Source organism: Antedon mediterranea, chromosome 8, assembly GCF_964355755.1.
Source record: "Antedon mediterranea chromosome 8, ecAntMedi1.1, whole genome shotgun sequence".
NCBI classification, from domain to species: Eukaryota; Metazoa; Echinodermata; class Crinoidea; order Comatulida; family Antedonidae; genus Antedon; species Antedon mediterranea.
In genome coordinates this window covers 24203473-24218434 of record NC_092677.1, presented here as the reverse complement: position 1 = coordinate 24218434, position 14962 = coordinate 24203473, and the positions used below count along the sequence as shown (strand labels likewise).

General features: G+C 29.5%; 1 protein-coding gene across 1 annotated transcript in view; it reads right to left on the bottom strand.

Moving 5' to 3' along the window:
- Positions 1-14962, bottom strand: part of LOC140057204 (uncharacterized) — a 62988-nt gene that overhangs the window by 24276 nt on the left and 23750 nt on the right. Inside the window, exons 4-5 of the mRNA XM_072102763.1 lie at positions 7291-7454; positions 5199-5396 (exon numbers count right to left, since the gene is read on the bottom strand). Coding sequence (XP_071958864.1) covers positions 5199-5396; positions 7291-7454 — 362 coding nt within the window. The remainder of the gene's footprint in view (positions 1-5198; positions 5397-7290; positions 7455-14962) is intronic.

Here is a 14962-nt window from a genome sequence, read left to right as displayed (position 1 = left end):
TGTCAAAGGTATTCATAATACATTCATTAATTCTGCATTTAATTGGTTGCTATGATCAGAAATCTTTAATAAAGTTGATTAGTCTGTCGTGCAATAACAATTAAGAATTAATGTTTCTTTTTAATATATCAAAAACAAAATATGATTTCTAATAACTGTAATTGGTACGGTTTTAAAATTTTTGTATGTTATAACCATAGATAATTATTTCTTTACATCTACAGAAAATGTGTATCCTGGCATTTGATTGGTTGATAATTTATCACATGCCATGCATTATTGGATCCATCCTAACAATTACGTGTAGGTGAGAAATTGCTCATTTGAGTTTGTGATATATTTTGAGAATTTTCCACTTGAGGCCTTTGTGCATTTAAAAAAAAAACCAACCAGCTCTAAATCTACGACGACCAACTTCTGAGGGACCAATTTTTTTTTTTTTAGCTTGCTACTGAATGTTTATTTGTAACGAGTGAAAAATGATCTAATTCCTTGTAATAAAATAGTCTTAACTGTGTGAATGAATTATTACATAGAATAACAGAAAAACAAAAAAAAATGTTGATATTTTCGATATCAAAATGACAACATTAAAGAATATGAAAATTATATATTGTAATAGTCATTTGAAAATACATGTTTTTTGTCTTTAAAAAATTATATAAAAAAAATGAAAAAAAAAAAAGAATCGAATTTTATTAACAAAAGCAGTAATGTAATTGATAAAAGGGAGGCTCTTCAAACCATGACTGTGTCAATTCCAATTTGAATGCTTAGCATTAATTTTTATTTTAATTTTATTTTGTTCTATCGAATGATAAGCATTAAATAACTGTCCGAGTTAATATGGACTTTTACAAGAAGAAAGTGATCCTTGACCACTGGCTATTAGTTTGCAATTGAGGCAGAGAGCTGTTCACTGGTCATCACAAACATGGCCTGGTGTCTATGCTAACAGACAACTAACGTGGGAATTCAACATCAATGTTAATACTAGATCAGATTTTCTGTCATAATTTGTTACGACGCGTGGGAAACATTATAGACCTCTGGTGCCTACTTCTTAGAACATGAATGCACTAGTGGATAATGAGATGGATATTTTTAAATATGTCAATCTCAAAATTCAAATGTGTTATTTAATATTTGATCACAAAATACTAATCTTAGACAAATTTATTCCCAATATAGGTATAAAAAATTATAATATAATCAAATTATTGTGAATTGAAATATTATGGTCCTGTAGTACATATAGTTTCATAGGAAAACATTTTTTTTTCTTTAGTTTTACTAAGTGAAAGAATTTACAGCATTTAATATCAAAACCATTTCAATTTCCTATCTATTACTGAATTAGAGACTCTTAGCTGATTTCAAAAGAAAGCATTTTGGTAGGGGAGTAGATCAGTTAGACAGCACTTCAGGCCGCTTACACCTACAGTACCTAACTGCATCACACAAAATTCCAAAATGTTTACAAAAAGCTGGTTGTATAATATAATAATTTTATAGATCTTTACCATGCAATAGTATACAAATAATGAATGTTTATGAATGCGATGGTACAAATAATTTCAGGAGGGGAAAGATGAAATTCTATTTTCATGAGGTAAAAAGGCTTAAGAAAATAAAAACCTTCATCTTTCACTAAATTAATTAATAAGTACGTCTATTAGTATCAGACACCATGTGACCCACAATCGTCCAATCAAATGAAATCAAAATCTATTTAGATGTGTTATAAATCTAAAACCTGATGATGTGATACGAACCAGATATCAAGGATACAACTTGTTTTCTTCTCTCAAATAAAACATAGAAATCAAGTAAAAAGTTGCATAGCTTATACTGAGTTTTTGAATATGCTTTATAGAGACTGAGAATATTATTTTTTTAGTAGGGACATAACAATGGCTCAAGATATTTAACCAATAATTCTTTAAGAGTGGATGAAGGAATAACCGATTTTTTATTACACACACGAGTTCCGAGAAGTCATTTGTTTACAATTGAACAGTAATTAAATTGACAACAATGGTGATTGTAACAAATTGTAAAATGATTAAAAAAATCGTTTCTTAGTTACATCATATTCCTCCGTGGTACGTCATACCGCAAAAGGCTACTCAATTTTGTATAGTATATAATACACTACTATTCTGTAATTCTGTCAATTTTAATTGGGTATTAAATGTGTTCAAATATAATGAGACAAACTAGAGTACTTTAAGAAAAATTCTATAAAAATGCGCTTATCGACCGCGTTAGAAATTTACAAGACAAATTGTAATTATCACAGTAAAAATATTTTTTGGAGGCTATACCTTTTATTAAATTAAAATTTTTTTTAAAGATAAATGAGTTTTGAAAATATTGTGTAAATTGGTTTATGAATTAATTAGTCACAGTGACTTGGCTGCTTTTGTGCTTTCCTGGCAGCTAGTGACTATGATTTTATATTTTCTTCTTGCAGCGTGTTTGTTTAATTTGTTGATTTGTATTATATTTTGTAAAATGTATCTTTTGCCTGAATAAATAATAATTACTAATTTGGCATGGCTATATTTTACAATGTATGATTTTAGTTTGTTTAGAAGTTTGTATAATCAGAAGAAGTTTGATAATTGCACAAACTAGTTAAAGAGTGAAAGAAATAATTACTGCAGTAACTGCACTAGAATAATTCTGACATGGCCCCTTTACTGTATGCGCAAAAGTGCAATTTTAATACTTTGAACTACTTTTTGAGTGCATCATTCCGGCAACAGAATTGAGTATCACATCTTTATAATTAAAATTTTACTAACATTGATTGGCAATATTTAATAAAAAGAACAGTGCCTTTACCGGTAAACATAAATTATGCATGCATAGACAAAATGGATTATTAAAACATTTTGAAATTCATAGATCATACCAAACATATTCATAAACATTATTAGGATTTATATTTCGAACAAGTTCATGTTCTCTCATAATCAACATGAATTATAATCATAATATATAAATATTATGAAAAGAAGCAAGAAATATAAATTTATTCACTCGTGATCATCTATACATTAACTGATCAGTCAAGAACCGCGGTGCTTTGATTAATTTCGTGTTTTTACACACTAATTAATAATAAAAATTCCATTTTTATTTACTGCACCAGTTTGTGTCTAATATGCAAATTAAAATGGTGAATTAAATAATGCTGCATGTTGTACAGTATAATGACATCATCATTACCTAGAGATAGTCAAAATGCCATATACAGTACAGTTTCAATAGCCAAGAGATTATGTTTAAAAAATATGATTTTAAATTAGTTATTTCTGTACTGCATAGAAATGGTCAACATTACTTTAATTCTTGAGAATAACATTAGGAGCACACATCTGGTAACCAGAGGGATTCCCTTTGCTTGAATACACCTTTTCAAACTAGAGAGGAACATAAATGCTAATAGGCCTAACTAGCCTACTCTAAATATTTTGCCCCTTTTGTAGAAAAAGAACTTCATCCAGTCTACACTATAAAACTATGTGATGTGCCCAAATATGGTAGAGATATTCGCAAATATGGTAGTGATATGACATCATCATGTCCATATATGGGCACATCACATAAAGTTTGATAGTGTAGATACATGAAATGTTTGCTGACATCATGGATATCTTTGGAATTTTTCAAAGTATAACTTTATTCTTCCCCATTTATCAAATCCTTACTGAATTTAATTTAATGTCATGCAATAAGGTAAACCACAAGCATTATTCAATTTCATATTGAAATATCTACCTAAAATAATATCGTAAATGTCTATCATCTGGCGCCAACCATTTCCCTACAGACTTATCACATTTTGATATTGTAAGTTTTCAGTTATAATATTCAAAATTTATTTTTACATTGTTTACTGACTTGTAAATAAACATTTAATTAAAGATTTTAAGAGGGATGCAACAGCAAGGTATCAAATTACATAACAAACTGGTTAACTAAATTCAACTTTCAATATCGGTCGTTTTACACACATTTGACGTAGGTAGGATCTGTATTGAAGTCGTTTAATGTACTAGGGCTAGACCTTTTGATCTATGGATTGATATTGCCTACACATGTGATTACAAAACTGGCTATTAATACATTAAAAGGGATATTAATTACCTCTGTATAAAATCCCCTGAGTGCTTTTGTATATTAGGAGAAGCAATAACATGCCATGTACAATCATTTTATAGTTTATAATCAATCAACAGACAATACAAATAAAATGTGTGCACTGCTTTAATTAGAATTTTCTTTAACTACAGTACACATACATTAGTTTCTTCAAATATAAAGACTCCTACAAATTACAATGAAGATATTCACTGTTTTAATGGTCCCGTTTGCCTGAAATCTATCCTAAATACATAGTAATAAAAGTCCGTTAAATTTGAATTAGACTTTGTGCAAATGATAGGTTCAGATTAATAATTAGAAATTAACGAATCATTAGGATTGGATAACCTATAAGTAATGAGAATTCTTCACTCGCATTAATTTCTCATTATTAACTAATAATATTAGCGTAATTGTAGCAGCAACCCCTCAAATACAGTGCAGGCCTAAACAATCATGTCCTAAGGCTAGCCACGATGTCCTTTCGCCTTCATGTCTATGCCTAAACAACTTGACATTTTCACTACACCAGTTGGATGAAAGCTCTGTCTACACTATCAAACTAGTTTTAAAAGACAAAAGTATGCCCAAATATGGTAGTGATATCCCCAAATATGATAGTGATATGACATCATCATGTCAATATATGGGGGACATCACTTTTTTTGTCACATAAAGTTTGATAGTGTAGACAGAGTTTAAGCAAGCCAACATACTACTTTTGAAATGCTGATCTGTGAGTGTAGCCATTAGAGGATAATTTGAAAGTTGAGGCCATTTATTGGCCAAGTGGTTGTGGTTACAAGGAGGAACAATAATTTTCACCTTTTAAATTTAATGAGGCATTGTTGAATATAACTGTAATGAAATGATTGGTCTAGACCTGGTTGTCCACTATCTTGTCTCTGTACCCCTCACTCTTTTCAAAATTATGGTAAACGAAAAATGATACTGTGTGGCAGATATTTTGTTGAATAGATGACGCTGTCAGGAAACAATAGTCATATTAATTAACTTGTGAATTTGAAAAACAAATAACTCACCTTAAATGAGGAAACTGCATATGAGTAGGGGGTAAAAAGGCAGGATGATATGGGTACCCTGCTGAGAGTACCGATGCACTACTGGGGTCATACTGCATGTGTGTAGGTGCCAGAACCTTATGAAGTTCATCGGCATGGCGATAAGGATGAAAACCTCTGTGTACATCTTCTGGTTTTGATGCAAGTTGAGCTACAGGCCTAAGAATCAAAAGGAAAAAAAAAGAAGATATTTAAAAATAATAAAATTGTAGGAAAATATTAATTAATATACATATTGTGTAGACAATTACATTATACAGTTCAACCTCACTGTTCAGACATCTCTGGTAAGCATGGTCAGTCAATCAAAAACCTGTTTGTTAAATCATATTAGCAAATGTAAGCGCACAACTTTACATTCATCTTTTCCACGAACCAATAAGGTTTAACTGTATCATCCTTATTATCATTTGTCATTTTCATAGTTGGTATTACAGTATATAACCCCTGCTTTGGGTCACCCATTTAGGGAAAACTTTCCATGAAACAAATATGGAAAAAATATATTTTAAGACTATGGACACCTATTTAGAGGACACTTTGTGTGGTTCCGAAGATGTCCTTTTAAGCTTTGTTCCTACTAGGAGAAGGCAACTCAAGAAACGTAATTGCAATGCAAGTAATTTGACCAATGATGATGCGATGGTTCTACTAGTATAAAATATTCCATGAAAAAAAAAAAAAAAGCATTTAAACTTTATATGTGTATATTTTGCAAGTAACCTATTTATTTGAAAGAGAAAGCCTAAAGTCCTGTTACATCCTTTAAAGTCTCATGTTATTTGTCAAACTTGAGCATTAAAGTCCTACTTGTCATGCATGCTAACCACCTACTTTCAGTGTCAAAGGAATTAGCTTTATACCATTACATTACATTACCATTACATCCCATACTAGTGGCTATTAGCTTATTTTTAAATATACATTTTTATGTCTTCTGATATTAATAATTTCAATTGAGTTTTACAATATCTCTATAAAAATGCTAATTGGAATGAATCATTTTTAATCATATCGAATGATTTAATGCTGTTCGCAGAGGTTCCAACCTTTTCCTTCTAATTTTTATAATGCGATTTCTCCTGATTCTGGTTTAAGATAAATGTTTTTCGCTCTGAATTTTGTTTTTAGAAGGTTATTTGTCTTTATCTTAATCCATTAATTTCTAAGATAGCGCGACACAGCTCTGTATTAGACACTGAAATGCCAAGGTATTTTTTTAATGATGTACAGTAACAGAGGGAAATGATAGTATGCATCAACAAGTGCTGGATATACGTAAAATCTATATCAGACCATCTGGCTCTTCCCCTTCCCCACCACAGTTAAAGAAATACAGTATACAAAATATATGTAAAGCTTGGTTCCCACTAGAACACAACACAACGATGTATCGAAGCAAAGTGCTGTATTGTGTAATCACAAGTGGGAACTGACGATTGATAGATTGATTGATAACTTTATTTCGTCCACATAGGAAAATATTTTGAGTGCTTTTCACAATATAGTACAAAAATATATAAAACGTTTCATATAAAAATAGCAATAGTGCTGCAAACATCGCAGGTTTGATTTCACAAAGGCGGGGCAAACACAATGATTGGTAGGGCATTTTCTTACAGTACATTGCGTTATGTTGCGTCGCTAGTGGCAACCACGCTTTAACCTCCTGGGATCGGAACAGCAGTTAGGATTTTATTTAATTTTGTTTTTAATGAAGTAACACAGTAATAAAATGGCTTCTGAAAGCCATAATTAAAATGAAATTTAAAAAAAATGATGTTTATAATTGTATTTACAGCAGGGGTTACTGGAATGTTTATTCTACAATTCTATACTAGAAATGCTAGGATATGGGGTTAAAAAGCACTACATTCAACAGATCCCAGCATACTAACTTTAAAGTTTACAACATATGCTGCTAAAGGTGAATTGAATTGTGTTAATGTACCCAAAATAGAAGCAGAAAACAAGGATAAGTATAATTTATATAGATGACATGAAACACATGCATGGACGACAAATGATTCTGATAAAGTTTAAAGCGACCAACTTTTCATCCCACCTATGCGGGGCTGCTCCAGGGCTATCTTTGTTGTTCCATAGTGAGCTGTGGATAGCGTGCGACGAGCTGGAGTGTGACGATTCGGACGGTGGTCTCATGTGATGCCGGTCACTTGATGTTGGTCGTCGATGATGGTGATGGTGATCATGCTCCTGTAAGACAAAATGCAAAATAACAAGATTTAAATTTTATGATGAATTTGTAAATTAATAATATATATAATAACAAGTTATGTAACATAATCATTATTAATTGCAATTTTATTGTATTAGTACTGCAGTTACTGCAGTACTACTACATGTTGTTTACCCTTTAATCAATTATTTAGCAAACACTCTTAGGATAATCATAGAGATATTATAGTGAACTATAATATCTCTATGTGATTTTCATAGACACTGTTTATTTCAGAAAAGTTCCTAACAATCTATAACTAATGAAACCAACTAAAATCATTTCATTACTGCAGTAATTGAAGTAAAATAAATAAAATAAATTAGTTTGGTTTGGTATGGTCCCTAAACTGAAAACAGATTTCACAAACAATTTATTTTTTTTTTTTACAAAACTTCTGTTATTTTACGTGTATATACCATTCTCTTAATGTAAGTGTTTGAGGGCCTGCTTGTAAGACTTTGCTATTTTGATCATCATCATTAAGCAAAATTAAACAAAAAAAAATTAATTTTTTTTCATACTGTAGATGAAATATGTGCATGGGTGCATTGGTTACGAACTAAACAATAAACAACTCAACTAAAAACAGTTCTTTGTTTGGAAAATACTCAAAATAATACAATTAAATGAATAAGAGATGAGGTGGATGTACACAGTTTGCCACCTACAGATTAACTTAAGTGCTTTTCCCGTTATCAATCTACAGAAATTAACACCATTGCTTTAACAAGTGACAAATGATACAAATCCCTGTTTTTATTATTACTGACCTCTTCAATTTAACAAAATATTAGTTATGGTTTACAGTTGGTTTACAGTATTCAATTTCATAATTTTGAAAAAAAAATAGTTGAAATTATTATGTTATTACATGGACTTTTAAGTTTATATTATTACTGACCTCTTCAATCAGTTAAAATATTAGTTATTTAATTTCATAATTTTGAAAAAAAAAAGTTAAGATTATTACGTTATTGCATATGGGTTTTTCAAACGCAATAACTCGAAACCGCTAGCAATAAATTGTGAAAAGAATTAAATGCAGATAACACCACAATGTTAAACTGGAAACTTTTTCTGTGCTTTTGTGAATAAAGTTAAATATAAAAAAAAATTAAGAAGATATATTTAGTTTTTTTTTTAAATCCCTGCAATAATAATAATTATGCTTTTTTTTTTAAAATCATATTTAAAATAATATATTTAAAAAATCAATTATGTTGTTTCTAATTAGAAAATTATATTATTGTGAAAGTGAACAATTAATATGTGACCACATGATATTTTTGGAGATAAAAATCAAATAAAAATTGTTGTTAATTATTAATTAGTATAATCTGTAGACATAATAATTATTAAAACAAAATGTTTTTTAATATTGCTTATGATTACTTGATGCATATGTGGCTATAGCTAAATGACACCCTTCTGAGCATGTACAAAAAAATGTCTTGATGCTAAACTAATCCAATTCTTAATTTGAACTACAGAATTTGATATCAAAAAAATAACGAGAACACCTGATGCCAATGGAGAGCTATTAAACTATGCTACACGCCACGGCTTGTATGATTTGTACAACATCGCCGTTGTCGAGCCGTTAAATGAAGCCACACTTGACGCAGTATATGTTAGATTTTTATTTTCTATTTGATGTTGTTATTAAAGTTGGAGGGCAAGCATTAAGGCTTGCAGCATTATCGTCTTCCCAGCGGTATGATTGTCACGCTATAACGAGTGCGCGTCTACCAGATCATTACGATACTCGTTTAAACCGATACTCAAACAAAACTTGTCTGAAGCAAACTTTGACAATCAAAGTTTAAAGATTTAATTGTATTTTTAAGTTTATACTTAATCTGACTTTATTATTAAACAGGAAACGTTTTGTGATTTTTACTAAAAATTAATCATTATCAATTAAATCAAATATTGATTAATAATCATTATCAATCAATAATGAGTATCAATCAATAAAATATTGATTGATAATCATTATCAATCAATAATGAGTATCAATCAATAAAATATTGATTGATAATCATTATCAATCAATAAAATATTGATTGGTCGTTATTATCTGAGTGTGTGACAACAAAAATGAATTTGTAACACAATCTTGCAATTTTCATAATATTTTGTAATTTAGTACTTAAAATAATTGACTACAAATCAATCAATAAGGTATTGATTTAAGCATTCAACATACTGTAAATCGATTAAAAACCTGTTTCAATCTAAAAGAAATATATTTAGTGATTTACTTTTAATTAATCAATCCCTTTTAAAATAATCTTTATCAATCAATAAGTTATTGATTAAGTAACTTTTAAAATTATCTAAGTATTGAAATGTATAACAAATGGTTTTAATCTTAGAAAATCAGAATTTTTTTTCTATTTAATTAAATTGAAAAAATAATCAAGTTACAGAAAATTGAAATTGAAAAATGAAATGATGATAAATATTCAAATCATGTATACTACTAAAGTATAGGCCAATTACATGATTTTATACTAAAGTAGCAAAATTCAACAAAATGTAGGTCACATTCTATGAAAAAAAAACAATGATAGTTAGAAGATGATTTGCCTACAAATATTAAGGGAGGAATAAAAATGGCCAACTCTGCAGGATGACACCCTTATGAACGGCACAGAATCAGCATCTCCCCTGTGTGTCAAAAAACTTGTTTCTTTCGTAATGGAAAGAAGATAAACATAAAGTTTTATGTCACAAAAACCATGTCGTGTATGTTATCACAAATCACAGCAAGTCACAATTACATGACTTATAGTGTTGTCCTACAACATTTAAATTATTCTTTTTCATGAGATGAAAAATAATATCAAAAGCGTCTGTAACAATCAAGACTGAGAGTTATATTCTATACACGTCTGTGACTAAATAACTTGGAAGTTAGAAGATGTAGATAAATGACCGATTCTGATATCTATTAAATTTTCTGACTGCTGGTACATTCAGTTAAAATAAAAAACAACATTTTTGATTGGCTATTGTTTATTTGATACTGATGACTGTGAACAATTTTTAAACTTTACTCATTTTATTTTTATTAGCTAACTTTTCCCCTATTTATGTATCAGTTATATTTTGCTATTATTCAAAATGTACTTTATTTGCAATGGTAAATTAATGAATGTCACAAAAAATCCTAAAAAATAAATTACAGGAGAACTCCTATCCCTCATGGCACACGCTATTAAGTGGAAAATAAAGAGAATATATAATTACTGTCTTTTAACAATATGGCCAATTCCTGTTTTGGAGTTACTCCTATAAAGGGATCACTGTATTTGGTTTAAAAGTTTACATACAAAAACTAATATCAATTATCATAAACAATCAGTTATCAGTAACAATCCCCCCCCCCCCCCCAAAAAAAACCAAAGACAACCGGATAGGAATCTAAGGAGACATCAATCCTTTATTTTACTATAAAATCAATTTTATCATTTAAATAAGATAAATGTGAAAATTAAGCCATAATTCTACTTTGGATAAATGTTTTCATACACAAATTTTATGTTTTTACTGCAAATGCATGAATTTATCCCTGTCAAATTATTAATCAATCAATCAGTAAGTTATAAGAAACTGGTATTAACTGTATAATGCGCTGTCCAACATAAATCATTTTTCTTATCTATATATGAGCAGCCACCTGGGCCAAAAATAGAAAAAGAAATTGTATACAGAATAGAACGCAAGACAAACAAAACATGATGTATTATTATCTCAGCTCTTTATTAAGTTAACATGGCGTTACCAACATTTTCACGGAGTAAAAGAAAATTGCGCTACCCTCTCCACCATTTTCATTTCCATCGGGTATCTCCTGAAATTGACATGTTTAAACATCTATTTGCGCTCATCAGAGTAGGAGGTTTGAAAGATGGAAACAAAAAAGGCATGCAAACAGATTCTTGTAAAAAAATTCGCCTAGTGGAAACAGGCTTATATTCTGGCTCATACAACAATACAGGATTTTGTTTTATGCCCAAGTTATTTTTGCCATAACGGCTGCCCATATTGACCTTGCCAGATCAATCATACGACATCACTATCAGTCAGCATCCATTTCCAGATTATCTCTGTATGTACATTCTTTACTAGATATATATACCATCATCAATTAAACTTCATTCTAATACATTGAAATTCATATTAATTAATCAAACGCTATATGCTAGCCCATTAACGTAATTCTGTTGAGAGATTCATATGGTCGTCACATTATAGCAGCCTATAACAAGAGTCTGAGTCAAGTTCTCCATGTTGTAATCGTGTAATTTGATTCTTAAAAATGAGTATCGATACGTAATATTCGTTACAGTTATGTCTGTGAATAATAAAAAATAATTGATTTTAAATATATAGTATACTATAATAAAATACTAATAATATAGATCATTTTAGTAGTGCATTTGGCTAAAACTGTATTTAAAAAAATAGTTTTGTGTCTCAATTAGACAATTAATTGCTTTATAATTCATATTTCTAATGTAACTGATATCTAACATTAATATTATAAATTGCTATATGATTTACTTTTAAACTGTGAACTCATTTTTAATAATTTATAATCAATTATGGATTATATAAAAAAAAAATTCTTAATTATTTTAAGAGTAAATCTGACTATTTTGTAGTTAAAAAATATATAGTTTATTATACTAGTATGCAATACATAAATTATTTATTTTAGTAAATTTCAATTCCTAGGGTACGCCAAGTATTATTATAAAAAATGTTGGTGAATATTTTAAAAACATCATTAAATTTAGCTATTCCTTTATGATATGCTTGATTAAATGTTACCTTTTGTTTATTGGTAAATATGGAAATTGATTAAAATTATAATTTTTTTAATGTTCCATAAATGAATAAAAATACTATTTTTCTATTATATTTTATTTATAGATTGTTTCATTTTAAATATGTTGATTAAACAATTTTCTCATATCAAAACCAATAGCAAAATCATTGTATTCCAACTAGATTTATGTGTATGTGGAATAGGCTACCAGCTGATATTAAAAATTAATTTTTATGTTAAAGTTGGACAGCTTGGTTATTTTAGGTTGAAATATGAACCAACTTAATATTATATTTAATTTATGTACATGTTCTGGCTTTTTTATTGTAGTTATTACAGAAGCTGTTGGCCTCCTCTCATTGCTGCATTCAAGCAGTTTGTTACTTGTTTGTAGAAATTAATATAACTATTAAAATACAAAAATCTATAAATATAAAAAACCACATAATTGTAATGAGTACAATGATAAACCTATTATAATATATCAACATTTAAGTGATTTAAATGGGATAACTAAAACAAAAATGATCAACATTATAATATTACAGAAAATTACAGAATGCAGAACAATCTTTACTATGGTTTATCATCATTGTAAAAATCTATTAAGAAGCGTAATTTAGCTTTTAATGGTTGATCGAGCAATGTAAGACCTCATTACTCATTCTAATGTTAGTGTAGTCTAATCATTGCAAAAATGAAAATACAAAAAAATATTTTAAAATAAACTAAATGCATCTAATTTGAACACTGTGGCCTTCACTTGGGAATTATTTACTAATATTTTATCCATTTGTCAACCAATTTCTGATATGACAAAGGCCGCGTTCAAGTTGATTTGCGTGCAATTACAGGACTTCATTTAGGAACTATTTTAAAGAAACGCTCAACAAACATCTATGTGAGAAACTAACAAAAGGCATTAGTGTTAATGAGATTTCACAGGCAATTAAGAAAATGAGGTGTAGAGTTAATTAGCCTGTAGTTTTGTATCTCTTAGAAAATATAATGACATTTTTTGCATATTATTCAAGAAAAGAACCCCTGTATTTGACTGTGTATACACAACTCTTTGTACAGCAAAATGTTGTTCATAGCCTGTGTTGGAAAGTAGTGTCTTAACCTATTAAGCGAACTGAGATAAAAGCCCATTTACACACTTGGTAAAATTAACGAGTCTCTGAATTAGTATCATAGATTTATTTATAAACGTTCTGTGTTAAACATCGCACATAAATCATCATGGTTTTTGGAAGGTCTTACATTTAAAGCAAAATATTACAGCATTAAATTATTATTTATTAAATACAAAGAGACAGAAAAAAAAAGGAAAAACTATTATTTTACCAAAAAAAAATAAAAAATTAGCAAAAAAAAAAAACCCAACACAAACAAGCATTTCCTTGAAGAACTCCCGGACAAGCAGACCATTAGTATTCAAACTTGTGAATACAAATCCCACGTAAATCTTCCATTAAAACTAATCTTATAATAAATGTATTCATTGACTATGCTAAATAAAGATTGATGAATTTACTACATTGGATGACAATATTTAACTGGTCAATATTATCCTCTTAGGAAGCAAATTTTGCAATCTGTCAGTCAGTAACCAGATTACACAGTTCAACCTGATAACCTTTTCCAATAATTCATGCAATAAAGTGGACAGTCTTGAGTACCAACAAAGATGTTTACAAGCTCTTTCCCCTATTATTGCTGGCCATTGGAGTTTACACATGCCCATGTTACTTTCGATGAGCGTCCACATGATGCCATTACAAGGTGCAATTTACTTTGTAAAGTAGTAATTGTGTCTACACAATGCTTTCCACTATCATATGTATCCATACTTTCCCTGTGTAGCACATTTACTCTTGAGACTTCTCATGAGTAAATTGTCTGTAGTAAAGGTTGAAGAAACTTACATAATACTTAAAAATACACACCACAGAGGTTTACAAAAAACAAATTGTTTTTTTAAGGCTTATTGTAGTTTGGCTGCGTTCAAATGGAAAAAAAGTACACTGGGAAATTCTTGTCTATTGTTATATTAGGTACATTGGGTTTAACGACATTGAGGTATAAAAGTGTTAAAACTGATCACACAAGAACTTTCTGCAAATCAATTAGTAACTTTCAAACTATTATTCAATTCATCAAGAATCTGGAAACCAACCAATATCATTAGCGTACATTCTGAGGCTCTGTCTACAAATGTTTAAGCCATATTTCGGATAAGACCATGCCTATTGCCACATACCTGTACATGGCATGTCCTAGAGCCTTGGCAAAATTTTCTTGGATGAGAATACTAAATATTATCAAAAAACACATGATGGCGATTTATGCGAAATCTCTGTATCTTTTTCTAGGATTCTGGAACCAAAGTCAGGTTTGATGCCTCAATCATGCTGTAGATCAACTCTTCCAATACCGAACACCCTTGGGCTGGGCTAATAGGGACCTTATACCAACAGTATGTTTCCAGTTATTGAGAGAGTCAACTGTATATTGTAATTAACTAAAAATAAGCTTTTTATTTTTTTTCCAACTTAAAACTAGTTCTTTGTATAGTACTATGGTTGTACTTTACTGGAATATCCTTAAAAGTACACAGACTATAATGTTACTGATATTGTT